This window comes from Chroicocephalus ridibundus, chromosome 11 (genome assembly GCF_963924245.1).
Source record: "Chroicocephalus ridibundus chromosome 11, bChrRid1.1, whole genome shotgun sequence".
In the NCBI taxonomy this organism is placed as follows: Eukaryota; Metazoa; Chordata; class Aves; order Charadriiformes; family Laridae; genus Chroicocephalus; species Chroicocephalus ridibundus.
The window spans coordinates 13,408,050-13,435,533 of NC_086294.1; the positions used below are offsets into that span (position 1 = coordinate 13,408,050).

General features: G+C 46.0%; 2 protein-coding genes across 3 annotated transcripts; one reads left to right on the plus strand and one right to left on the minus strand.

Moving 5' to 3' along the window:
* Positions 1-14: 14 nt before the first annotated feature.
* KIF3A (kinesin family member 3A) lies at positions 15-21,251 on the plus strand. Of its 2 annotated transcripts, XM_063348900.1 has the most exons (19): positions 15-113; positions 1,560-1,842; positions 3,423-3,567; positions 3,810-3,894; positions 4,372-4,477; positions 5,262-5,401; positions 6,308-6,505; positions 6,899-7,073; positions 7,990-8,091; positions 9,697-9,768; positions 11,537-11,545; positions 13,148-13,304; positions 14,224-14,404; positions 14,730-14,840; positions 15,627-15,752; positions 16,873-16,926; positions 17,072-17,140; positions 17,355-17,479; positions 18,013-21,251. In XM_063348900.1, exons 1-19 carry the CDS (start codon positions 108-110, stop codon positions 18,059-18,061), a joined length of 2,193 nt encoding a protein of 730 aa, XP_063204970.1. In that variant the 5' UTR covers positions 15-107; the 3' UTR covers positions 18,062-21,251. The 2 variants fall into 2 exon arrangements, with proteins under 2 accessions (XP_063204970.1, XP_063204968.1); XM_063348898.1 differs by lacking the exons at positions 9,697-9,768; positions 11,537-11,545.
* Positions 21,252-23,057: 1,806 nt separating this feature from the next.
* IL4 (interleukin 4) lies at positions 23,058-26,587 on the minus strand. Its single transcript, XM_063349453.1, has 6 exons — positions 26,507-26,587; positions 26,038-26,240; positions 25,097-25,304; positions 24,802-24,849; positions 23,337-23,468; positions 23,058-23,162 (listed from the first exon to the last, which is right to left on the minus strand). The coding sequence occupies exons 1-6, from the start codon at positions 26,585-26,587 to the stop codon at positions 23,058-23,060; spliced, it is 777 nt and encodes a 258-aa protein (XP_063205523.1).
* Between the last annotated feature and the right edge of the window lie 897 nt (positions 26,588-27,484).

Here is a 27,484-nt window from a genome sequence, read left to right on the forward strand (position 1 = left end):
GGGGCGGGCTCTGGGGGCGGGCGCAGGCGCGGTGCTGTTATTGTTCCGCTGTGCCGCTCGGCGGCTGACTCGCGCCCGGCGCCGCTCCCTGCCCGCGCGCCGCCGCCATGCCGGTGAGCTCTGCCGCCATGGCGGACTCCGGAGGGGCCAGACCCCGCTGGGCTCCGGGGGCGCGGTGTGACCGGCCCTGGTGCTGTCCCGTTCTTCAGGCCGTGTCTGACAGGAGCCGCGAGGGGTGGGGTGGGGGGAGGCAGGGGTTTGGGTTCGCAGGCCCCGCGGCTGCCTGCGCGGTGGGGTGAGAGATGGCGGGCGGCGCGTGCCGATCTGTCAGGCTGAGCGGGGCCGGTGCGGCGAAGGGCTGCGGGTGGCGAGAGTCCCCCGGGGGGGGCCACCCCTTGGCGATGAGGGGCTAAGGCTGGCCTCGCCTCACGGCAGGGTCTGGCTTCCGCTCCCGAGTCCCCGGGGACGGTGCGCCGGCAAACGGCCTCCCCCCGCGACCGGAGAAGCGGCGGGTGGGAGGAGCGGGGGTGTCTCGCCGGGCTGAAGAGCCTTGTCAGCCCCTTCAGAGCCTTGTCTGGCTCGGGCGGCCTTCCTCGGCCTGCGTGGTTCTGGGAGGCTGCGGGTGACAGCGCGATGGAGGGGTAGCGTGTGGTTCATCGGACTTGCTAATTCTGTAGCTGATTTCAGAAATTCTCTGGTACCTGTGGTGGTGGAATGGGGCTGCAGGGTCTTCCCCCCGCTGAGGTGAGACTGGGCAGCCCTCTGCTCTCACAGGGCAGCAGAAGCTGTTCCTGGCTTCTGCTGGGGCCTGAGAGGAATCTGTGCAGCTGGTGGGAGAGGTGCTTGGAAACGGGGTTTGTTTCTTGTTGACATCCAAGGTAGCTGCTCAGCTACAGTACCTGTCACCAAGGATTGTGTCTTAGACTTTACTGGATCAAATGGGTTTTAGACCTCTTTAATCAGGAGAAGCACATGACATCAGATTAATCAGTGGTGCTTCAAAATTTGTGTTTAACTACTTTGTGAAAGAAAAGGTTTGTGAGGATTTACAGTACAGCATTTGAATTTTCTAAATTATTGAACTTAAAATTCATCAAGTACAGCTTGTTACTTAAATGAATTTCCTTCAGCCAGTGCTCACTGGTTTCTGCTTATGTCATCTGTAAGGTGTGAGACTTGTGTGCTCCAGTGAGAGCATGGTCAGTGGTAGTTCAAAAGAATGGCACGGCTGCACCTACTTGTAGCAAACTGCTTGCAGGTTATTTGCAAGCATTAAGTTGTTTCCTGAAGAAATTCATAGATGATCTTGAATGTGAAATTCTCCAGATTCTGAGGTAGCAAACAGAAGAAGATTGTATTGACTAAGTAAGTGTATGTTATTCTCTCAGCTTTAATTATAAACCAGTTCTGGTTTTAAGTCCTCAAGTTCACGATCCTATGGAGATGTATGCATCTACTTGAGTTGATTGAACAGTGTTTGTGCTCAAACACACAGGTGTGTTAACAGTAGTATTACAGCCTGTGTGATTTTTTTTTTTTTTCTTTTTCAATAATTGTAGATCAACAAGCCTGAGAAGCTGGACAAGCCAGAAAGCTGTGATAATGTCAAGGTTGTTGTTAGGTGCCGGCCTCTTAATGACCGAGAGAAAGCTACGGGCTACAAAATGGCAGTCAACGTAGACGAAATGAGAGGAACAATAACTGTTCATAAAACAGACTCTTCCAATGAGCCTCCCAAGACGTTTACATTTGACACAGTGTTTGGACCAGAGAGTAAACAGCTGGATGTCTATAATTTAACTGCAAGACCTATTATTGATTCTGTCCTAGAAGGCTACAATGGTAAGTCCCTTGTTCTTTTAAGTCAAGGATCCCATCTCCTAATCTTTGTGTTGGTGGAGTTCCTGCTGATCTTATTGAAAGGAGTTTCACCTTTTGAGGGCTGTAGCCCTGTATTGTTTCTGTTGTGGCCTCTAACTTAAAATAGCCTGAAGGTACTTGCTGTTCTGAGTACTTAGTGGTTGTACCTAGTATGATCATTAGCAGTGGGAGATCAGTGATGAACAAGACTCAGCTGAGGTCAGTCAGCTGTATGTTTTTATTCTGTATCTTCTGTTTGCAAAAGATATACGCTTTATCTCATTATCAGAATTCTCAGCGGCTCTTCACTATACAATTTCAGTAACCAGGCAGCTGCCACGGTCCTGCAGTAACTAGGTATGCATACCAGACTTGTGCATATAACTGCTGCATATCCTCTGCTAAACTTTGCTGTTTTAAACTAAGATGACTAGTTAAACACATCTGCCCTGCTCCACAGATAATCTGTTGCTTCCTACAGCTGGGAAGAGTATGACCATGATTTGTGTGTGTGTCTGTTATGCATGTAAATGTATTTTGTAAAGGAAAGCAGATACTAGTAAGGAAGCAAATTATTGCTTTCCATAACAGTATGCTATAAACAACAACAGATTACAAAGTTCTTAGAGGTTTGTAAAATGCCTAATAAGCTCTTGTGCTAACGCACCCAGGTTTCAGCTGATGAACATTCATGGTTCAGAAATTAATAGTTCAAAGCTGTACCAGGGGAGGTTTAGACTGGACATGAGGAAGCATTTCTATACCAAGAGGGTGGTCAAACACTGGAACAGGCTTCCTGGAGAGGTGGTTGGTGCCCCAAGTATGTCAGTGTTAAGAGGCATTTGGACAATGCCCTTAACAACATGCTTTAACTTTTGGTCAGGCAATTGGACTACGTGATCATTTTAGGTCACTTCCAACTGAAATATTCTATTCAGCTTTTTCCAAACTGTAATGTCAGTGGCTTGACAAGGAAAATAGGAGTTTTCAGCAGTGCTAGGCTAAACTTAAGAACCAGTATATTTCTGGGGTACCAGAGTCTGGGATCTCAGTAAATTTTCTGGATGTCTTTCTGTGCAGGCTGATTACTTAGTCTAAACTGTAGCTGACTCTGCAGGTTCAGAACTGGGCTTGTGCTGTGGCCTGTGTTGTAGAAGCCTCATGCTGTTTCTGCTGTGGCTTAGCGCTATCAATAATTGGTTTTGCAGTTGGTTTATAATCATCTTCCTCTAATTGACTATGTTATTAATTGGGCTTGCCTTTATTATTTGTGTGTGAGACCTAAGTGTACTAGCATTTCATACTTTAATCACTCTGTGCAGTTAAAACAAGCTGACTTTTTCTTAGGTATCTTGCAGGCTGGATAAAACAGTGGCTCAACTGTATTCACTGTGGTTGTCCAGCACTTCTGTCACTCCTAGCCTTGGTATCTACTGGAGTGGGTGGAAAATTTCAAATCTCTAAAAATAGAGGTGTTTAGTGCTCTCAGGTTAAGAAGGGATGAAGTAAAACTGTAGTTAGCAATTTCTTAGAGTTTATTCATATATTTTCTTATCCTTCAGGTACTATTTTTGCATACGGGCAAACTGGAACAGGCAAAACTTTCACTATGGAAGGGGTCCGAGCAGTTCCTGAGCTTAGAGGCATCATTCCCAATTCCTTTGCCCATATATTTGGTCACATTGCCAAGGCAGAGGGGGATACAAGGTAAACAGTTTCTCTTCAGTGCTTCTGTCTTTTGTGTGTCCATCTGTAGTAGGAGCCTGACCCTGACAATGGTGACTGAAATGGTACCTCTGGCCCTTGCTGAAAGTATTCCTGCTTAGGTGGTTCTTGATGGGGCACAATTGTGTTTGCATATCACTACATTTTCATTGCAATCTGTTATTGTGTGTGTTGGACTTGAACAAGTATCTTGCTAAGAAAGCTACCCAACTGTTTGTCCTCAGGTTTCTAGTTCGTGTGTCTTACTTGGAAATTTACAATGAAGAAGTGCGGGATCTGCTAGGAAAAGACCAGACACAGAGATTAGAGGTGAGCCTGCTGTCCTGAATGTGATTGTTTTAAATCAGTGAGCAATATTTTATTTTAAAGACCAGAGAAGCACTTGAAGGGAAGTGGGAGGTTGGGCTGCTCAGCACATGTACTGTTTCCTTTAAGATGCAGTAGCTGGGTAGGACTACTGACTTCTCTGAATCCTTTCCACTTAATCAGTTGTGTAGTGAGAAGCTGGCTGTTCCATCTGAGTCAGTTTCGTGCCTGCAATTCTACCCCAAAGGCCCCTCGGCAGTCTTTCTAGGAATTGGAGACTGAGATATCTGCCACCAGGGGAAACCAGTAGAATATTGTCCTGCATGAGTCTTGATTCCTTAACATTCAGAATCAGAGCAGCTGGAGTGTTTAATGTGCAAAAGAACCTGGAGGAGTAAATCACTGTACTATCACAATACCACTGAAATTTGCTATCGGGGATCTCCTAAGAATGTTCAGTCTAAACTGTTTCTCTCTTAGGTTAAAGAGAGACCTGATGTGGGAGTTTATATCAAAGACCTTTCAGCTTATGTCGTAAACAATGCAGATGATATGGACAGAATCATGACTCTGGGCCACAAGAACCGTACGTAGCCTTGCTGTGGGCAGGTTTATAGCTCAGACAGAACGAAGGTCTGGTTATGAGACCACAGTAAGCGATCCTAGTCCTAATGCTGGAAAGAGAAAGACTGTTCAGCTGAGCAGAGCAAAAAGGATATCTCCTTGCAAGCCCCTTTTGTGCAGGGACAGGTAAAGGTGGCTGTGCCTGCCACATCGGCCAGTGCTGGAAACAGCAAAGGGGAGGATGCAAAGAGGGCAGTCAGCATTGTCAGAACTACTACTGTGTGTGTTGGTCCTTTTCCCCTCTTCAGTTCTCATCAGGATGAGCAACAGTTAGTGCTGTGCTGTGAGTGGGAAGTGGTTTATGTTTTCTGGAAGGCTTCGTAGTTAAGCTCAGACCTTTTATGATCTGAAGTTCTGACTGCTGTTGCTCTTAGCATGGATTGCTGTGTTCTTATTTCTCAAAATACAGCTGGTTTCAGGGATCAGCTGTGAATGCCTTAGGCTACTGATCTTTGTAGCCTTAAAGAAACAGATGAGAACTACTGTTGCTCTTGGGATGGGAGTCTGTGGTTCACTTAGACATAAAGCAGGCTGTAACACTTCTGCTGCAGCCAGATTGGAAATGTGCTGCAACTTCAGCGCTCAAGAATACAGTTTGCTGCTGAATCTGAGCATCCCTTTTCCATCTTCTGAAAAACAGGGTTGGGTAAAGAGGTGGGGATAAGTCTCCTTTGAGAGCAGGAATGGTGTTACAGGAGCATGTGATTAATTCTGAAGACAACATTGCTTTTTCTCTCTATTAAAAGGTTCTGTTGGTGCCACAAATATGAATGAGCACAGCTCCCGTTCGCACGCCATCTTCACTATCACTATTGAGTGCAGTGAGAAGGGGGTTGATGGAAACATGCACGTGCGCATGGGCAAACTGCATCTTGTTGATCTTGCTGTAAGTAGGACTGGCCAGGTCTGCTGTAACACATGGTGGGCATTGCTGCTTATGTATGCACTGAAGGCACAGTAAAGGTCATGTCCCTTGTTTCACAGCTAAAGCTTGGACTTCTGTTTCACACTTGTCTTCTATGAAGTATTCACTTGGGGCCTGAAATCAGAGATGTACCAGGAAGAGTCTTTAGAGTAGCTATACTGTCCCAGTATAAGGGCTCTCTTGCTTCTATAAATAAATCATTAAATGGATAAACGACATTGGAAGGAGCTCTCCGGATAGCAGAATTGGGTCTTTGCAAGAGTTTTTGTGGTGTTGGGGTTTTTTTGTGTTTTTTTTTTTTTTTTTTTAGGGGGTTGTGACCATGCAGTTCATCACTTTCAAGTTCCCTCCCTCTGTTGCTCACTTTGAACCAATGTAATTGTGCTGGTAAAATGTGTCTTTAGCCCAAACTTTACACTGGAGTATCTTTCCTTGGAGAAGATGCAGGCAAGGGGAGACTAAAGGGATTCAGTGTCTGCAGGTTAACTTTATTTACATGATGTATGTTTAGGTTACTCTATGAAACTCTTTAAAATAATTGCAGTGTTGCTTTTCTCCCTTGATCTGCTGATAGAAAAGGGCTGGAGATGGTACTTAGCAGCTCCAGCTGAGGCGCCCTGTGGCTGCTTGACTTGCTTCTTATAACATTTTTGTTCATGGGAACAAAATGTCTGTTTTCCCAGCTACATTATCAGTTAAGACTTGTTTGACTTGTCTCTTTAACAATGTCTGATGTACTTAGCCAGATTCTCTGGTGATGGATGAGGTTAGTGCCATGGCTACTGGCATGTAGTTGATCCTATTTGGAGGAGGGTGAGGTATTAGAGGATCCGTTGTAACTCTTGCTGCTTCTTGTTCCTTTTCCAGGGTTCTGAAAGACAGGCGAAAACTGGAGCCACAGGGCAGCGACTGAAGGAAGCTACTAAGATCAACCTCTCTCTTTCCACACTGGGGAACGTTATCTCTGCGCTGGTGGATGGCAAGAGCACTCATGTGCCCTACCGTAACTCCAAACTTACACGTCTCCTTCAGGATTCTCTGGGGGGCAACTCCAAAACCATGATGGTAAGCTGAGATGACTTTTCCAGTGCCAGCTATCGAGCTGCATTTTTACAGAGCTAGCATAGTGACTTTGCCATGAAACAGCCTGGCATTTACCTCTTTATTTCAGAGCTGTTTGCAGATCAGAACTTTTAATGTGATTTTTTTTTTTTCTATCTTTTCTCTCTGCCTTTGTAGAGATGAGGTTCTAAACACAGTGCAAATGTACACACGTGCATAAAATCAAGTAAAAGCTGTGCTTGGGTAGACAAAAGCAGCTTTGGTGTAGAAGCAGCAGGAAAGCTTGGGAAAGAGTAGCAGGGTGAGATCGGCAGAGCTGGGTATAGGTCCCTGAAATTATTTGTTCTGGGCTCTGACACTCTGTCCCCCAGTAACTCAGTCTTCTGTGTGTCACAGTGTGCAAACATTGGACCGGCAGACTACAACTACGATGAGACTATCAGCACTCTGAGGTATGCAAACCGAGCCAAGAACATAAAGAACAAGGCCAGGATTAATGAAGATCCCAAAGATGCTTTGCTCCGCCAGTTTCAAAAAGAAATTGAAGAGCTTAAGAAAAAGCTGGAAGAAGGTGAGATTCCCCTTCCTCCTCTCTCTGTACCAATGCTTATTCTGTTTGAGTGTGAACATTCTTCGCTATTTGAAGTTGTCACACGAGTTTGGTAGCTGGTGCAAGTGAATTTCCTGGCTTTGTTTGCCCTGCTCTGTTCCAGGAGCTGTGTCCTGAGGGCAGCAGGGTGCTCGTGGTGGCCCGGCAGTGTGGCTTTGTCCTCTAGGTGGCAGTTGGCACTTGGATAAGTGATGGCTTCTGGGCTGTGCTGGTGTGCCCAGCCTCACCTGCTGAGCAGGAGGGCTCTGGCCACAGCTGGGCATGGTGTAGGGAATTAAAATGTACCATAACAAAAGGAAATATTTTCACTGTTTGATGGATGCATTTTTTGGGAGAAACATGAACCAAATTTAACTGGAGCTGACTTTCAAACAATGTATAAGGAAAGAAGAAACTTCTTTAAGCCCTGTAACTTCATGGCCTTGTGACACTATTTGTCCATTAACATTGAAGGACCCTGCCAGAGGGGTGCTTCCTAAACAGTGACCTTGGCATAACATCTCTCCCCAGAGGGATGCTCACAGCACAGAACAGCTGTAGCAGTCAGTCCAAGATGACTTTCTGTTTGGGAGAGAAGGTATGGGGAGATCCTGCTATGAAAACTTTGTAGCTTGATGCTTTATTTCCCATGAAAAGCATCCAATTTAGCTTTAACATATATACACTGACCTCACAGCATTAAATTGTTTTTCTTGATTTTCCTTAAATTTTCTGAGACATGGCAAGCTGTCTGTCTGCTCAACAGTTAATGACTTCTGCAGGTGCTCATCAGCTGCAGTTGAACACTGGTGGATTTGGATGAATGCTGCTGTCACAGTAACAAGCTGATATGAGGTAAAAGAAAATGCATAAAAACCCCCATACTATTCTGTTCTAGGGGAAGAGATATCTGGTTCTGAGACCAGTGATTCTGAAGAGGAGGATGAAGATGAGGATGGGGAGATTGGAGAGGATGGGGAGAAGCGGAAGAAACGGCGGGGTAAGGCAGTAGAGACTCCTGTCAGTGCCACCAGTCTCCTCTTATCCAGGAGCTGGTGTCAGAAACTGTAGCCAGGTAGGGGAAAAGTGGAGGTGTAGAGCTGCCCTACTGCCGCTGCAATTATCATGCCTCTCCTAGAAACGAAGCTGTTTGGTGCCATCTCTGTAGATGGACAGCTCTGAACGTGTGTAGTAGTATCTGCTTCCACTTGGGTAGCTGTGCTTGTGGTAACATCTTCTTTTGTGGTGGCTCCCTGGTTGCCGCAAGGTGGCTGTGTATGGCTTGTGACTGGTGTTGTGGAACTTCCCCTGCTCACAGAGGTGGGAGGAAGAAGGCACCAAAGATCAATGGTAGGCAGATGTGTTTTTTATAACAATGGGAATGGTTGGAGGGGAATTCTGGCTGTGCTTTAGGCAAAGGATTCATCTGTCTCATGGATGTTCAGTAACTGACTCTTCTGGTTGATGTTGATAGAGGAAAAACTTGACTTTTGGGTGTCTATGTGCAAGCTGAAAAGCTGAATGGGAGCTGCACATCCCTCATTTGGGAGCACTGTGGAAATCCCATAGTGAAGTTTGCTTTATCCTACACAAGTGTTTAAGCTTCTGCATAACATCTAACCCCCAGGGGATGTTGCTGAACCTAGAACTGCAGGTCACTGTGTACCATGGGATGCTGTGGCTTCCAAGGAGCTTGCTTTGCCCCTAGAGCCTCCCTGATATTTCTTCGCTGGGAGTAGGGAAGTCAAACCCAGTGCTACACCTCAACTTCAGCTTTTCTAGTAAACTAATTTTGACGTTCAAATTGCCTTCTTGTCCTGAAGCACCCACATTTGTTTAAAAATTCCTGTTAAAGAATTCTTGCTTTAGATACACTCTCTTCATTTTGGTATCTGTCCAAATAGAGTCATAAATTACCTTTGTCATGCCTTTGATGATAGTCATAACAGCGTTTACTTCATTTTTCACCTTTTGGTAATTTCTAGAAGCAAAAAGGTTGACAACTGTCTCCATCAAGAACTAAGTCCTGCCCAAATCTCCTACCAAGAGGAGACTACCTTCAAAATGCTGCTTGAAAGGAGTAGAGGGCAAATAACTGTGACTTTCTCAACTTCCAGACAAGCTACTCTAAGTTCTCTAAGTGAGGGTGCTGCTCAGCAGGAGTAAGCACAGTAACTGTCCCTGTGCAAGCTGATTCTGCCTTGCAGAGGGAAAAGTGTACATTGCCACGTACATAAGACTGGAAAGGACTCCTGGTCACTGAATCCTCTGCTACTGCAGATATCCACAGCCTTCTCCACTGTGATCTGGTTTTCTGTGCTGTTGCTTGAAATGGAAGCTGCCTTGGCATGTTGGTTTAAGCTGTAGGCTGGTTAAGATGGGTTTTAACTGAAGTATCTTTCTGAGCATGCTGTTTTGGGCTGGGAAATGGTGGCTTTGCAGGCTGAGTCTGGGAGGGATCCTAGTAAATGCTTCCTAATGAGAACTTGTGCCCTTTTGAACTAGGTTGCTGGCCCTTCTGGGTTTCTTTCCTTTAGAACTAACTTCCCATCTGCATGTTTCTTCCTCTCTGGGTTTTTCTGTGGGACGCATTTCTGTTTTCCAGGCAGTAGCAGCAGCAGTAGTTCAGACTCCACATGCTCTGTCATAGAGAAACCTCTGGATAAGTCCTTCACTAGTGAGTGGGAGCTCTTAAGTCCTTTAAGCTTTGGCCTTTCCATAATCTGCACACTCCATTTTGCAATGCTGCACTCTTCCCTGCTATGTCTGTTGGAAAGATAAACCTGAACTTTTAACTGTGCTAAAGCATGCCTTTCCTTTGCTGCTTCCACGCTTGAAACAGTTGTTCAATGTGCACGTTGTTAGCTGGATGTGTGAGAGAGAATTAAGAAGTAATAGGTAATATTACTGTTAAAGTAATAGTAACAGTTAGACAGCTGAAATGGGTTGTGCTTTGTTATATTGGACTCTGCCTTCTCATAATTAGTTTTGGAGAAAATGAATGGAGCAGTCAGCAATCAAACAATACAAGGTTTATACTTGCAAAGAAAAGATGGTAATACTTTGTTGATTGGCTTTATTTTGGCAGGTACTTAAGAAAAAAAATCCTCAGTGGTGGTTGTGGTTTAACTGCCCCATGACATTAAGTTTTTGATCACTATGGGACTTAGTTCAGGAGAAGTAAGGGATCTAGATTTTAGTCTAGCAGTGAGGAAACTCTGGTCTGCTCCTGGTCAGAGAGAGGGCTCTGGGCCTTTAAAAACCCTACAGAAATAAATCATATCTCAGGACTTGGCTTGTAGGGACTTCACACACTGTTGTGGTTATCCTGTATAGATGCAGCCTGCTCTCCGTTCTGTGTGGAGAGAGTCTGCAGAGTATTGCTGTATAGTTGAATTGCACTTAGACTAGTTACGTTAGTGGAAAGCATCAGATCAGAGAAAGTGTGGTAGCAGGTTAAGAAGGATCACAACCTAAGGGAGCCCTTTGGTTGGTCTCGTGATGGTAGGCTTGGAACCTACTTGCTTCAAACTTGCTCTTTCAAAACTTGCTTGAAACCTGAGTATTTTATTTGGATGAGGACAGTTAATAGCAAACTGCTGATGTGGCAGTGGGTGGATGAGTCCATCTCCTGCAAGTTTGGAGACAGCTCTGTTGTGGAAGTTGCACTGGTCTTTTGGTGATTAGGATAAGTGTGGCTCTATGTGGTTTGGGATATTAACTGTCCTCAAGCGTGATGCTTTTGCATGTGGTGTCTTTCATTATCCCTTTCCTGTCCTGCCTTTTTTGCTGCTCTTGCTTGAATAACCGAAACTGGCTATATACCTCTATGGAAGCATCAGTTACTGCAAATTAACCTACTAATACCCTGTGTAATTAAATGGAGAAATCTTGTGTTGAGACTCCCTATGTGTAACTGTCATGTATCTTGCAAAGAATTGGCTTGGAAACTTGATTAAAACTTAGAACAAGTCTTCCGTATGCTAATATTTTACAGGTAGTATAGCAGAATTGGCTGTCTTGGGTGGGTGGGGGGGAAGCATTAAGTTTCTTAAGAAGAAATCTACTCTCTTTAATTGTTTCTTAGGGCATGATCTTTGCGGCAGGCTTGTAATGTTATGTTTAGATTCTGCATTGCATTGAATGGGCAGAAGAATGCAAGAGTGAGCTGAAGATTATCCTGGTTATGCAAAGCACTCTGAAGTACAGAACTTTCTCTGCTTTAGCATAAAATCATGATGCATTAATATTTGCTGTAATGGAGTCTTTTAGTGATGATTATCCTGTGTTTTCTACTCTAGAAACGTGCATATGAAATTAATGTTTGTTCTGATACAAATGATCTTTGTCCAAAATGATCAAAGCAATAATACATTTTCTTTCCTCCCCTTTATATGCATATGCTGCCTCTCTGTGATTTGCTTTCTACTTCCTGTTAATGCAAGATCAAGCAGGTTGGTGTAATTGATTTCCATCTCCTTAGAATACAATTGCAGAGCTTGTGAAAGGGTTTTAAAACTTGATTTAGTTCATCTTTTTCTTCCAAATTTAGCATATAAGGGCTGTGTGCTAACAGTAAGAAGCCTTTATCTGGCTTATCTCTTTTTATAAGCTGAGCTCTGTATAGCACTTTCAGAAAGCTTCTTGCTCAGACTAATTAGAAAGAGAGATTTTTCCACCACAAATCCAGAAATAAGTGCTTATTATCTGATTCCAAAGTTTAGCAGATGGAAACTAAGGCATTGTTTGCTGTAACAATGAAGTCCTTACGTTGCTGCAAAACTAATTCTTGTGTGTGTGAACAAACATATACAGGTATGCACATATGTGCATGCGTGTTTGCAAATACAGTGCACTTTGTCTGTCTGCTCGAGGTCATATATGTATATAAATAAAGCTGAATGCCACAAAGAGTGGTGGGAAGGGGAGCCTTTTACTGAACTACTTCCTTGAGCACATTCTGACTATATGCATTATGTCACTGTGAAAAACAGTCCCTTTACAGTCTATGGCTTCTGTTAGTTTCTAGGCATCTGGATTCTAAGGGAGATTTTTTTTTTTCGTGTGTGGAAGAGCAAAACAAAAAAAAAAAATTCACTTGTAGTGAATAAAGGGACATTTAGGACTTTTGGGAGACTTGTGGATTTGAGGAAATGCATGTAGGCTGTGTTCTGGCTTACTCAAAGGGCACCCGAGGTTCTCTGTATTCATCTGCCTTGGGCACCTTGGGATTACAATGAAAATTAGCTCAAGACTGGTGGAGTGACTTCCAAGAGCAGCAACCTTTCACTTTGTTTCAAAATCACAGGTGTTTGGGACCAACCCTTCAGGCCAAGTTCAATGAGTTGCTCTGGCCACTTCCTTTGTAACCCTCAATGAAATGTACCTGGTTTGCTGTAGTTATGTTGTAAAGACACAGTTGATAAGCCACAGCAAACATCAGGACTTTTGAATCTGTGGGTTGTCACTTTTTACATAGATGGGATACCATCAAAAAGTTCCTTTAAGTGCCTGTTTTTCATAGGGCTGTTCTGAATTTCCCTAGTCTGTATTTTCATAGTAGTGTGTTCTTGAAATAGCTACATGCTGACTTTGCAATTGGTAAGCCCATAAGGAGGGCAGTGAACGAGGGGTTTTGTGGGGATGCTAATGTGAAATTTGAGTATGTAACTCCTGGTAGTTTAACTCTTGTTGCTGTAGATCAAGGCGGTCTTCTGTTGTCCTTCATTTGGCTTAATCTGCATAGTTACATCATCTGAGTTTCCAGCTCAGACTTCTCTTTAGGCAGTGTTCCTTCTCCGACTGTTTTCTATTTCGGGAGCATTATGTTATAGTGTTGGTTATATAGCATTCCTTTTCTGTAGGAACTGGTGACAACTGGTCAATGTTAAAATGGGATTTGAAAGATTGAGTCGTGCCCAGTTTGGAGCTGACATCTAGTTAACTTTAATTTTTGTTAAATGCAAGTATTGAATCTGAACTTGGAAAAAATACTCTGATACAGAGGCTGTCTTATTTTTCTGTGAACTGATTTGTTTTCCCAATCTCTTCCAAAGTCAAAAAGAAGGTTTCCCCTGATAAGATGGTAGAGATGCAAGCGAAGATTGAAGAGGAGAGAAAAGCTCTTGAAACTAAGCTTGATATGGAAGAAGAAGAAAGAAATAAAGCCAGAGCTGAACTGGAGAAGAGAGAAAAAGACTTGCTTAAAGCTCAGTGAGTACCCTGCTCTGAGCAGTATGTATGGGTTTTTCCTTCCTTAATCAGTTATGATTGTGATTATAATCAGTTCCTTCCTTAACTCAGTTATGGGCATCTGGAGATACATGGTGAGGTGCCTGTCAAACTTTGTATAAACTGAACACCAGCTCTTGCTATTATCAAAGTGAAAGAGAAGCTTACTCTGCTTTCAGAGTTTGGAGCAGATGGAAAAGACAAACTTTATCCTTTTATCACTTCCTTCTTCTCTTAACTTTATCTAGTTGTCCAAGATAGCCTAGAAACATAAATGAATCCTCCAAAGCCTGGAGACCTGTGAAGAGCAGCAGTACTGTTGTACTTCTTGGTCAGTGGGCAATAGCTGTGCAGCAAGCCAGGTTTCCTGCAGCACACTGTCATGAGCATGTCATTTTGGGTGTAGGGGTTCTCCACTCTGGAGCTGAGAAGCTGCTGAGATTGCACTGGCCCACGCAGATAGGACAATCCTGCTGTCAGATGCCTCTCCAACAGCAGCCAGCATTCCCGGTTTGCATCTCAGCTGCTCTGCCTTGATATCTGTTTGCTCACTTCCATTTCTGTAGCTGCCTCTGGGCATCGCTGTGCTGTCAGGGCCCTTGGGGATGTGGTACCGTGGGTAGCCTGGTAATACCGCTGGTGCCTTGCCACCCCTCACAGAGGGGACTTCCAGCAGGAGAGACTTCTCTGCTGACCTGGTTTTGCTTGTGAGACAGTGATGGGAGCTAGAGCTCAGGGAACTCCCTGCATTCACTTGCACTGCCTCACCCCCACTTAAACCCTTGGCAGCAGGACAAGTTTTTCCAGCCCTGTGAATGCTGTCTGGGCTGTAAAACTGAGCTAGACCTGCTGCCTTGTGAGCACTGTGGGATAAAAGTTTTACACTTACCTGTCTCTCTAGACAAGAGCACCAGTCCCTGTTGGAGAAACTGTCTGCGTTGGAGAAAAAGGTGATTGTGGGAGGAGTGGACTTGTTGGCAAAAGCAGAGGAGCAAGAGAAGCTGCTAGAAGAATCAAATATGGAACTGGAAGAACGAAGGAAGAGAGCAGAACAGCTTCGCAAGGAGCTTGAGGAGAAGGAGGTGGGGTTATATGCTGTAGCTGTCTGAAAACAGCAATGGCAGGACACACCATGTTGTGTGCCTTGGCATTGCTCATGTGGATGAAACGTGGCTCTACTCTGAAAGCATGGCAGAAACTAACAGCTTTGGAGGCCACACGTTGCAGTGCTCAGCTGTAGGGCAGTGCAGTCGCTGGGGGTCTGAACCAGCCTGGCTAAGCCAGGTCTTTGTGCCCTTGGCAAATGCTTTGTTTCATTCAAGTAGTTTCTCCTCTTGTTCATACTATTGCAGATAGTTTCTTTGATTATGTTAATGTGTGGATGTCTGTACTAATTGTTGCACACAGCAAGAACGCTTGGACATCGAGGAGAAGTACACCAGCCTCCAGGAAGAAGCCCAGGGGAAAACCAAAAAGCTGAAGAAAGTTTGGACCATGCTTATGGCCGCAAAATCAGAGGTTAGTGTCTGAAGCCCTCAGCCTGTGATCATGGGAGGGACTGTAGCTGGGAAGGGTAAGCCATCGACTTAGTAACGCTGGAAAGAGTGCTGTATGCTTAGAAATGTCTTTCCGTGCTGTCCATTTGGCTCATGTAATTCAAAAAGACCTAGTTAAGTCTGGTGTCAGAGCTTCACAGGGGCAGGTTGTAGAGCTTCTCCCCAAGCCAAACTGAGAGGGGGTATGTGCAAGACCCTGAGATATCCAGAACTTCAAGGAAAAACACTGGTTATTTCCGAAACAAAATAAAAGTTGTTTGCTGGTGGCCCAGTCTCCAGCTCTGCAGCAGCCCAAATACTCCTCTGCTCTTAGCTCTCTGTCCTTTCTGCCTGTTGCCCTTATTGTCTCTTCCTCAGTCACACTGGATCGATGTGTCCTTTGGCTGGTATCCAGAGTTCCTGCTTCATCAAAAGTGCATTTTGTCTTTGGGCTCAGAGATTTTCCTTGAAATCTTGCCAGGGATGTGACTTGTCTGCACACTCTTCATCTGCTCTTAGCTGGTGCAGAGCTTGGATTGGCAGAAGGCCAGTTTTTATGAAATTGAGAACTTTATGCTATTTTCATCCAGCTCTGAACTGGAACGTTTCAGAGGGTTTATTCTTCAGGGATAAATATTCTAGTACCTGTAACCAGAATTTGCTTTAGTTTCACAAAAACCTTGTACAAGCAGAAGACCGTTCTTTTTTTAGGCTGTTACCATGTGTTAAGCTAGTTCTGATGCCTCTCAACTGCCTGGTTTGTCTTCAGATGGCGGATCTGCAACAGGAGCACCAGAGAGAGATTGAAGGATTACTAGAGAATATTCGGCAGCTGAGCAGGGAGCTTCGTCTTCAGATGCTTATCATAGACAACTTCATTCCTCAGGACTACCAGGTAAAGACAACCTAAGGCTGTGACATGGGACTGTGCTAGGCATGGCACACTGAGCCCTCTGGCTTTATTTCTGTCCAAAAAATGGAATGAGTTGCTGGTTTTTCCCTTCATGAGGTATTGAGAGTGAACTGATTGACATTTGGCTGCTGAGTTGGTGTGTATTTCTGGGAGCCTTTGTTTGCTGTGGCTCAGCTGAGCAGGTGTTACTTGGTTGCATTCAAGTATTTGTGCCATTGTTTGGAGTGTTGGAACCAGATGATGTTAAAATAGGAAAAGATGCTTTTGTCAAATGACTCTTGTAACCTGGTGGACTTCTGCTTGAAGTTCTGTTGGAAGATGATCAGAACTAGTGGGTGCCTTTGGCTCCAAAACCAGCACAACGATGTGAATAATGAATGCAGAATGGCTTTGGTGTATCTCTCAGAGGTTCTGATAACTTTAGCTACAATTCCATAGTTACAGAATCTGTTTTAGGGAAGCAGTGTATAATACGTTGGGGATTGTAAGCAGAGGGATATACTAATCTCAGATCTCTCTCAGCGTGTTTTCCTAATGGTTTAAAAAAAAAAAAAATAATTACATTCACTGTGTATTTAACTGGTATATTCACTGCGTGCCCACGCTCTGTGTCTCTTCAAAATCTCCTTTTTTTCCACTGTGCTTGAAGCTGTGCTTCTGATGTCTGATATTAATACAAAGTAGTAACACTGAACTTGGAACTTCTCACTTCTTGTTTTCTTTGTGACCCCAATATCCAGAAAATTCATGAGGAGCTTAAGTATGATGCACACTAATTAATAGAAAATGTAAAAGCTTAATCTTTCATTTTTTCCATATTACAATGTGTGCTATCCTGATGACATTGGTGTAATGGGAAACCCATGCTTTAGTGGGAATTCCGATGGATACAATTTAGAATTGGTATTTTTCTCTTCTGTAGTCTTCAGAGTGTAAATAGGGGGTTTTGAACATGATATGGCTGTCCTGATAAACAACTTGGAACGGTCAACACTGTTCTTAAGCAGCTTGTCCAGGTCTTTAGGGATGTATGTTCTGGAAAATGCATCTAGAAGGTAAATCGTGCAAGTCTATAACTCTTACTGTTCTAATTTATTTCTAGGAAATGATTGAAAACTACGTTCACTGGAATGAAGACATTGGAGAATGGCAGCTGGTAAGCCAACCGACTGACTCGTGTGCAAGCTAATGTTAGCGCAAGCATCTGAGGAGTTCACTTGAGCCCAGAAGTGAATCGATAAAGCTGTAGTCAGTTTTACTGTGCACAGTAGACTATACTAACAGACCTTTCTTTCTTTAAGAAATGTGTTGCGTATACAGGAAACAATATGAGGAAACAGACGCCTGTCCTGGATAAAAAAGAAAAAGATGTGAGTGACTCTTTATAATCATGTATCGAATTGCGCAGGTCTAAGTTCTGCCTGCACCTACCACTGCATATTTATGGGCAAACTGTCCTATTTCAATTTTGTTTTCTTTTGAAGAAATGAATCTAGTGTTACAAAAGCATTGTTGATCAGTGTGTAAAATGATTCTGATGTTTTTGTTTTGTGGGTTTTTTTGTTTTGGTTTGGTTTTCTTTAGCCCTTTGAAGTGGACCTTTCCCATGTTTACCTAGCTTACACTGAAGAAAGCTTGAGGCAATCTCTGATGAAGCTGGAGAGGCCGAGGACTTCAAAAGGAAGATCCAGGCCCAAGACGGGTAGAAGGTGAAGAACTTTGGAGTATTTATATGTAATGGGGGATTTACCCAAGGGAAGGATTAGGTTTGTGCATGCAAACTTACCGTAAGTCTTCAAACACTTGTGTAATGAGAAGACAAAATACTAAAATTTTGTGCAGTATAAAGTGTTTACTGGTGCCAAGTGTGAGAGAACCAAGCTGAAATCTCTTTGCTGCAGTAAAATCTTGTCCAGAAAGACTTGTCTGGGAATTTTTCTGATGCCCTTTTGCCACATCCTCCTCTTCTGGGTTCTTGCTTTATTTTATTGTGTTCTGTGGTTGAGGTCAACATCTGACATGTTGACAGTGCATCTACTGTTACTACTGGAAAGTAATATGCTGTTGGGGGAGATTTCAGCATGGGTTTTCTTGGTTATTTTTGGTTGGTTGGTTTTGACAAATAGTTGTGGAAGAGTAACACTGTGTAGTTTTGACTTGAAATGTGGCTGGACCCTGTCCTTTCTAGACGGCATAATGATGTGTGTATGGTGTTATTTTTCCCTTTCCGCTCTCCAAACAGAAAACGTTCGGCAAAGCCAGGAGCCGTCATTGACTCTCTGCTGCAGTAGGTGTGACCTGTCAGAATTGCCGTAAAAATCAGTGAGTGTGTAAGATTTGGCCAGAGTTTGGAATTCAAGAGGTGGCACAGTTTGACATGGCTGTAAAATCCATGCCTTGCTGGTATGGAGCTTTATTTAAAAAAAAAAATGTATTTTTCCTTAGTTGCCCATATATTGTATGTTATATTAACATAATATTAAACTGGTATATAAGATGGTTGTGAAATTCCATGTGTTAAATGTGTTGTGCAGGGAAACTGTTGTTGGCACTCCTTGTTGAAATGTATAGAAAATAAGGGTTCTAGATGTGTGTTGAAGTGCTAGACATGTTAGCTCAAAACGGTTGATGAAATCCTACAATTTAAGGCTGGTAAATCTGACTTATGCCCTGCTTTGCACATAACTGGCAGCTTTCACTCGTGTCCTCTGTTGCACTGATCTATGTTTGAATGTGGTTGCTGCAAACCTTTGAATTAAGAGCATCAAACCCTTTTATTTAAATATTCCTCACTGTGGCTATTAACCCGATCGTGGTGTGTATCAAATACACAGTCCTTTCCCCTTAATTTGCCGTCTTGCTGTACAAAAAGTAGTTGGGTAGTGGAAACACAAACTACAAAAGTCTGAGACTTCTGGGAAGGGACCACACTCTGTTTAAGTGCAACAGAAAACAAGTGTGTCTAAGTAGTGCTTTTGTTTTTGCCTATTTGCTTGTGATCTGCTGGCACTGTGGAGAATGAGGCCTTTGCAGAGGCAAAAGAGAGTGCTTTTTTTCCCCCCCTCCTTTTAGGGCTGTGTTGCAGCATTGCTTTGGCTGCTTTTTATGCTTCTGAGCTGGAATTTTTTAAATATATGTGAATTGTTTTGTAATCTGAACAGTGGAGATTACTTACGGGGAATGCTATAATGCTAGGACTTGGCTTCAGCCTTGGGACTGTGAGCGTTATGGCTCCATTTTCTCATCCCTGGCTACCAGGGCACTGGACCGGTGCTCTAAACTGAGGGTAGATTTGAGTCTCCTGTATTTAATCAGCCATGAATTGCCTGATTTTCCCTAGAACGGTAACATCCCCTGAAACAACTGATGCCGTTTGTGTTCCTGTGTAGATCACATCATCTCGGGTTTCTGGCTATGCTCTGGGAGGAGAAAAATTCTGGTCTCTGATGATAACCATTTGATTTGTGGTGGCTGCTCATTTTCTTTGATATTTATGCTGCTAATAGACACGTATCACTTTAATACATTGCTTCTGTGTCGCAGAGAAAATGCATCTCGTTTGGTTTGTGTGTGCTTTGTAACTCATGCTGGAGCACATCAGCTGCAGGCATCGTAACAGTTCCCACGCCGGGGTGGTGGTAATTAGCTGTAACTTCATCTAATCTTAGTGTTACCTAGAGGTTTAAAAAGCTGTGATTGCTCTTAAGAGAAATTGAGTCCTTAGGCATGCCAGAAAGAACAAGACAGCTCCTTAGGTGTCCTGAGTTCTCACTAGTAGCCACGTTTGCAAATACCAGAATGTTCTTGTGAAGTACTTAGAGTAGTTAAAAGTTGATATTCCATTCTTACTGTTGTGATGCTTAACTGGATGTTACTCTGTAACAGGATCTGTAATAGTTAAAACTGGTCCTGTAAGGGCATATTTTGCTCTGGAGATATATTCAGAGCTATTCTAAATGAGTTGTAACCTTTTCCCTGTTTTTTTTAAATGTGTTTTTCAGGATCATGACCTAGGAGAACAACATACTGCCCTCAGTTTTTTGGGGAGGGGGGGAGGGAATGTCTCCTAAGTTCATACAAGATCTGGCTTTGTCACCTGAGTTCATACAAGATACAAATACAAAACTGGCATTCGTTTTCTCTAGCCTAGCATTTACAGAGGTAAATACTCAGAATTGTCTGATCTAAGCTGTGGTGGGCTTTGCCCTTGAAGAGCTGACCTTACTTTGAATGTGCTTGGAAAGGGTTGGGTGATCTCATGTTACGTACTTCTCATCAAACAAGACAGACTGAAAATGGCTTAAATGCTCTTTTGTCTTAGGCCTTGTGTCACTTCTCAGTCCAAGCAGATGCATAATGTTGGGATAACTGTTGTATTTCCCTTTGTGTTATGTCTTATGCTAAGATTGGTTGAGTGATCTGTTTTTAAGGGAGTTTCTCCTGAACTGTGCTTTCAAAAAGACTATTGAAAAGTCTTTTACCTGACAGACATCAGTGGCTTAAAGATACTACTGTGAACATGACACTGCATTTAAAATATTTAAAACTTAACTATAAAGGCATATGCTTTATGACTTAATGTTACAGTCCTGCTGCTGAAAACAATAGTACTCTACGTATTTAACTGAGCCTTGGGGCAGAGAAAACACTTAATAATAAATAATTGCTTGCACACCTTCGTAATTGGCAGATTGGAGAAACTGGTTGTAATCTCCTGTTACAGGGGCTTGGAGAACAAATTATATGCTCTTCCAAGAGGACTTTAAGTGGAACACTATCATGGTCGTGATGTTCTGTCAGCTTAGCTTACCTTTTAACTGGTGTGTTTTGTTGAAGTTCTGGGAACTTTCTTTTAAAACCGGGGAGTAGCTTGCAGGGTTACCGTATGGGCCCTCTCTGCAGCCCTGGACAATCTGTGAATGTCTAATGGGTCCAGGACATGTTTTAATGTGGAAGGGGTTTGATTCATGTGGGTTTAAGAGCTTAATACAGCCATTCTCATCCCAGGTCAGTACATGCTCTATAGTATTTATCAAAAATCATATTACCATAAAATATATTGTGCGTGCTCATCTTTGCATATTGCTACTAGAAAATTCCTGTCATTCCAGAACATCGACCTTAACATTGAAGTCTTTGACGCTTTGTTATTTGATGTTGTGTAAATTATTTCATATTTAACTTGTTCCTGATCCTTTCTTTAAGAGGAGGGGAAAACGGTCCTTAGTGCCTTTCACTGACTTAACACTGTCTGCACATGTCCAGCTGTCACCTTTCTCAACAGTTCTGCTTAGCCAGTCCTGTACGCAGGAAAAACTGCTCGTCGTGTATAATTTGTCTTCCTATTTATTGGTTTTCTAACTGTTTATTTCTGATTATTTTTTGTTTTATGATTAAACTTTATTCATTACACTGTATATATCAGTATTGTGTCCCTGGAGCATGTTCATACCATGAAATAAAATTCTTGATTCCTAGTTCCACCTCTGTGCATGTTTTTCAAATAACTTCATACTACAGCATCTTTCCGACTCAGTTGGGTCAGAAGGTGCGGCAGGGGAAGGGTAGCTGGAGTCGGCTGGGTAGCTCTGTGATAGACAGCACTCACTGGAGAAGCCCCAGGGCAGCGGACAACAAGCTCCTGTGGAGCAATGTGGATGGGTGGAACAAAAGAGGACCCTTTGCAAGGCTTCGGAGAAGGTTGGTGGGATGAGGCCAGGATGCAGATGATATGTACCCCGAGGAGCTGGTGAGCCCCTTGTTCAAGCCCATCCTCTGCTGGGGTTGTCCCAAGCTGCCCTTGGGGAAGAGGGAGCCCAGCGGAGGCAGAGCACTGCGAGAGCAGCTTCTCCTCTGCTGCAATAGTCGGTGCTGCTGTTGTTCTGCCTCTTCTCGCGTGTGTGCACTCACGGGTGGTACAGCTGGTGGGGAGGAGGCCTTTCATGCTGCTCTGGCTTTAGGTGTCCTTGTGCGACACAGCAAGCCTGTCACACCCTGTATTTGTGCAGATGGTGTGAATTTTCCTGCATTGACTGGAAATACTCATCTCTGTTTCCTTTGCTGTATAAACTGTGTTGTGCTGCAGTGCATTTCTTCCTCTGGAAGACGTTTCAGCCTGCTCGTGTAGTAGGTAACAGGTTTTTTGTGGTCTGCTCACTCTGCAGCTCCCCTGAGTACTGTGACTCAGCTAATGCACGAACCAAACCCTGCACAGTCCTGGGACTTTCCAAAGTGCTCTCCCACGCTGTGCCAAAGTAAGTTGCAAAACAGTAGACACCTAAATACCTGCAAGACTCCGGTCCCCTGCTGCTGGAGAGACTTTAACCACCACCTGTGAGTGCTGCAGGCTGGAGTCATGCCTTCAGCAGGAGAGTTTGGCTCCCTGTTGCTATACCTTTCACTGCTGTTGCTGCTGGAGCATCTTTACTCCTGGGCCACAAAGGGTTGTGCCATATATAAATGGCATATGTATAAATACACGGTTATAATATAAATATAGGCTATAACTAGATATAAAGTGAGGGGAGAACTAAGGGCCTGCTTAGCTGAAGGACTTGGTATCTCCCTTTTCAGCTCTAGCGCACGCTTTTGAGTTCTGCTCACAGAAGCAGCCTCTCTTCATGGCTGCTGTTCTCCACTCTGGCTTTTCTTGGGCTTTTTCCTCTGCTCAGACCTGCTTTCCTCGTCTCAGTACAAGCTTTACCCCATAGCAGGACAAATTATCTCTTGCAGCATCTCTTGCCAGCACCCCCCTTGTGCCAGTGGATTCTGGAGTCTCTTCACTGTAGCCCCATGTATTTCTAGCAACTTAAAAGTCACTTTTGTTACTTTGCCATATGGCTCATGGTTTTAAATGCCCAGCTAAAGCCCCTGCTCCGCTCTCCAGAGCCAGCGCTGCCCCTCCATGCCCTGGTTGCCAACCCAGTCACAAACTTGCCCCTTTCCAACAGCGTGGATAGAAAATACCCATCCCTCCTTCCCTGCCCTGCGGTTTCCCTCTGTTGCCATCAGCCTGGTCCCTGTCACTCCTGGGCATGGTGTGTGTCCCAGCTCTAGCGTCATCTTGGCCCCTGGCTGTTTCTGCTGGGGGTGGTGGGAGAGGCCTGAGAGGTCTTGCTCCTCGGCTTCTCACCAGTGTCTGGCCAAGAAAGATCTTGTGCAACATCAGCTAATTTAGTCCAAAAATACATTTATTTATTTATTTAAGAGTTATTATAAATAATCTTTGAAAAAAATACAGTGTCATAATAGTTTAAAAACAAACAAACAAAAACAAACTGTGTTTTTTCACTTCAAACTCTGGTCTTTTACTAATTGCCGGAGGAGTCTGTGTAAATCCTCTTGGAACTGATTCAGGGAGGTAGTGTTTCCTGCTGCCACGGGACACGGGGCCTGGGATGGGGAAAAGAAGGCTGTTAGGATGCATCCTGGAGGAGGGATGTGGTGCTGCAGCCTGGTCCTGGCCGCTGCTGGTGCAGGAGAGGAGGGGGCAAAAGCAAAAATGCGAAGGTGGGTGTGCAGAAAGCCTGAGGGCTGTGCGGCGGCGAGGGTCGAGCTTTGTCTTACCCTGTAGACTGCGCTTTCCCTTCGGACCAGGCTGAGCAGGTTGAGGTGGATGCCCTCCAGCTGCTTGTGGCAGCTCCGGCCCTCCAAAGCGACCGTGCTGGCTTTGCATAGCATCTCCATAGCGTCGCCTTGCTGGAAAAGGATGCATGTGGCTTTTTTTTAGAAACCCTTTTGTACAGGTGTGGCTTCATTAGCAGCAGATTAAAGCAGCGTAAGTAATACATTTCCGTTCTAATGGTCTGGCCCCGGCAAGGAGCGTGGTGCCACCAGCCGCTGGTGCGATGTCCTGGCAGAGTTTGGCGCAGCAGCGAGTGTCCGCCTGCTTGGAGCATCCTGCTCCTGGCACAGAGTGGGGACCCTGTGCCCTGCTCCCTGCGGCGGCCCGCGGGAACGACGCTGGTTTGGGTGGGCAGAGGCTCAACGGGAATAACAAAAGCCCCTGGGAAGAGGTTGCCTCCATCAGGTGCTTAGAGTAGATAAAGCCCCGAAGCAGCGACATGCGGAAGGTGAGGAGCTATAAGTGATGGCAGTAATAAGAAAATTATTCAGTTGTCTTCCCTGGGGGACATCCCTGCTGGTGCCTTGCTGCTGCAGGGTGGGCAGGACATTGCAATGGTCCCAGGGGACCATCAAATAAGCCACTGGCCCGTCCCTGTGAGCATGGACAGGTCGTGCAGCATCCCGGGTGTCTCTTCTCTCTGCCAGGGCCGGTCCCTGCAGCAGGAGGGGTGTGGGGACCCCCCGAGTGGCGCTCAGCCCCCCGAGGGGTGCTCAGTCCCCCCGGGAGGCCGCTGTGCCCCTCGGCTGCCACCTGCCCCAGCAGCGTGGGGCGAGGGCATCGGCTTTCTGTGAAAACAGGAACTCCTGCGCCGGGGAGCTTGGCTTAGGCAGCAATTTTTCAGAGCAGAAATAGGCTTTATTATCTGCTATTAAATCTCCTGCTAACTGAAGAGCTTTCCCCCAGATAAGGGGCTGAAGAGGGATAGTGCGTCTAACCAGAGCTCGAGATGCTGCGCGATAGGCGCGTGTGGGTGTCTGTGAGATGGTGACACACCGCTCCAAGGCAAAGGAAGAAGTTCCTCTCTTCCTTTCTGAAAAGCTTGAAAAACCCTGTACCGCTGCTCAAACGCACGCTGCCCATTCCCGCCCGCCCCTCTGGCCTCCCCCTCGCCCCCGCGGTGGCTGGGAGCCGCCGGTGCTGCTTCGGCTGGAGGTGGCGATGGGTGCGGGAGGGTGCGGGCACCGATGCTGGGCACCGGGAGCGGCGAGGACCAGCCTGGCAGCCACCAGCATCCCTGCTCGGGGCTCGCCATGGGCTCCTTGCTCCCCTGCAGTGCCGCACCGGGACGGGCAGGACTCCCACGCCTGCCGCCGGGCTTTCCTCCAGCCCCCGCATCCTCTCCCCATACCCATCCTGGCGCAGCATTGTTTCCCAACAAGGACGAGTTAGTTTTTTCTCCCTTACCTTATCGCCTGCAAAAATATTTGTCACGTTCATCTTGTCACAGGAAACCTTTATCGAGACACAAAGGAGAGGAGCGATCAGAAAGCGCTAACGCGGGTCCATCCTGACACACACACGCAGACACACCCCCCCTGTCCCTCTGTCTGTCCATCCACCTGCCCTTGGTCCCCCGGGTGCTCCGCTGCCCCGCTGCACGCTCAGCGCCTTTCTTTCAGCATCGCTCTCGCTGAGCCCGGTGAAACCCTCTCTCCCTCCCATCAGCGGGTGAAGGCTGCGGCGCGGGGACCAGCCCTACCTTGGTGTCCAGGAGCTCGCCCAGCAGCCGGATGCTCTCCTTCAGGAGCGTGGAGGTGGGGAGCAGGGCCGCCATGTGGCCCTGGCAGGCTGACAGCACCAGGAAGGTGAGCAGGACCGGGACCGGGATGCTCATGGCCTGCTTGGACCGAACCCCCTTGGCTTGTAGTTTCAAGATATTTTGGTGATCTATACCTGTGTGTGCTTTTCTGGAAGCACCATCTCAATTTATGGCTGTAAAATTGCTGAACCTGTAGGAAAAACTTATTTTTCCCTTATCTGCACTTTCCAAAGTTGCTCCTATCCAATTAGGACAACAGGTCTTTTTTGTAAAAGTCAAGATTTTCTTCTGATCTTGCATTACGTTTCAACATAGGAAATTTCCACCGTAAGATAACGGTGGTAAGAGACAGGTCACATACGAAAGAAAGTATGTAAACTGCCCGGTCTGGGGATTCTTCATTTCTCCGTATCCCAAGACTTTCTCTGTGCTGTGAGGTGAAAGTGGAGCCCCCGAATCCGGCCACGCTCAAACAACGGAGCTTTGCTTTTTTTTTTTTCCTCCTCTAACTGTCCTGCAAGCTCTTCCATCTTGCGTTTCATTTGAATATCTCCAAATCATGCAAAGCATCCTTCATCTGCATACTATTTTCTATCTATGCTTATCTTAACCTGTGCCGGGGAGAAACAGAAAGCACGGCAGAGCCCTGTCTGGGGCCCGTGGGGACAAAACCCTCCCGGACGGGAGCGGGGCATCATCGCCTCCCGGGGCCAGGGGGTTTTGGAGAGCTGGGGGCCCTCCTGGCCAAACGGGACCCCCGAAAAGTGTCCTTGCCCATGGCACCCTGCAGTGATGTGGGTGAGGGACAGGGAGCTGGTGGCCCTGCGGCGTTGGTGCTGGGAGTGTGGGGAAAATGGGGTTTTGTGACTCTGCTTCGGCACCCAGCGTCTCGGGGAGCTGGTGGCTCAGTGACGGGCTCAGCGATGGGCTTAGTGATGACGGGCTCAGCGATGGGCTCGATGATGGGCTCAGTGATGGGCTTAGTGATGATGGGCTCAATGATGGGCTTAGTGATGGTGGGCTCAGTGGTGGGCTCAGTGATGGGCTCAGCGATGATGGGCTCTGCTGGCACCACCGACCAGCGCTGCCGCAGGAAATCACGCTGAGAAATCCGCTGAGCTGGGAAACTTCGGAGTTTTGTAATAACTAATAGGTATTTTTCTAACTCAAATAGCAACTTGCCATCAGATGCTTGATAAGAGTTTGCGAGTGCTCGATTAATCCAGGAGCAGCCAGACTGAGAGTAATTTTGTTTGTCTGATTACGAAATGCCCCAGATGAAGTTAGTGCCACTGACTCAGAAAGACCTTTGCGAGGGATTTGCCAGTGGAGTGCTGCGCCGTTTCCTACCTGCACCGTGTGCGATGGAGAGTAGATAAGCCCCGGCTGCGGGACTGCGCCGCCGCGGTGGCCTCTGCCGATGGTGGCCATGGGGCCGGGCTCCTCGACGGGATTCCTGGAGCGCCCCCCTGGGTCTGGGACGGATGGTGGTGGGAGGCTCCCTGCCTAAAAGTGATGCTGGAGAAGGGGATGGAGGTGGTGGTGCCATCCCGCAGCCCCAGTGGTTTCCCCAGTGATCAGGGTGGAGTAAATGAACAGAAAACGCTATATTAACAGAAAAATGTAACCTTTGAGCTACCGGGGCTGAATCATGGTGGAAAACTGCATCACTGTGTGATGGGAAAGTCACCAGTGAAGGAAAAAATTCCCATGTTCTTTCCCGAGGGTGGGATGTGGCTGATGGTGGTGACGGCCCCATCGCTCGCCAGAGGGACGGCCCCAGCACAGTCCCAACTCTGCCCGTGCGGGGCGAGAGGGTCGTTTCTAGAGCCCCGGCAGTGCCTTCGTCCCTCCATCCTTCAGGGGATGCCCCTGCTGCCGTTTTCCCTGCCGAAGGAAGGGGCTTGGTTCAGAAACACGTCCTCAGTTTTTCTCCACTGCCCTTCTGCCCCTTGCGCTCTGGGGTTTGAAGTGTCTCCCCATCGCACGAGGATCCTGCCTGGGCTCCCAGCACTGGTGTCCCCGCAGCCACCGAGCCAAGGGCTCTGCTGAAAGCCACAGCCACCGGCTCGGCTTTCCCCCTTTTTTCCTTGGCCCAAGCTGGAGTGATTCCAGGACAGACGCTGAGAAAGAGCCACAAGGTTTTGCCTGGGCGTCACGCGCTGCCCAGGGGACATTTTGGCTGGTGGCGGCAGGGATGTGCTGCACTTCTCATGCATTTCTGTTGCCTGCCGTATCTGGAGCTGGTGTGAATAATGCTGGGGTTTATCCAGAGCAAATCCAAAGGCTGCAGTTAACGCCCCCATCACATGCATTTATAGCAATTTC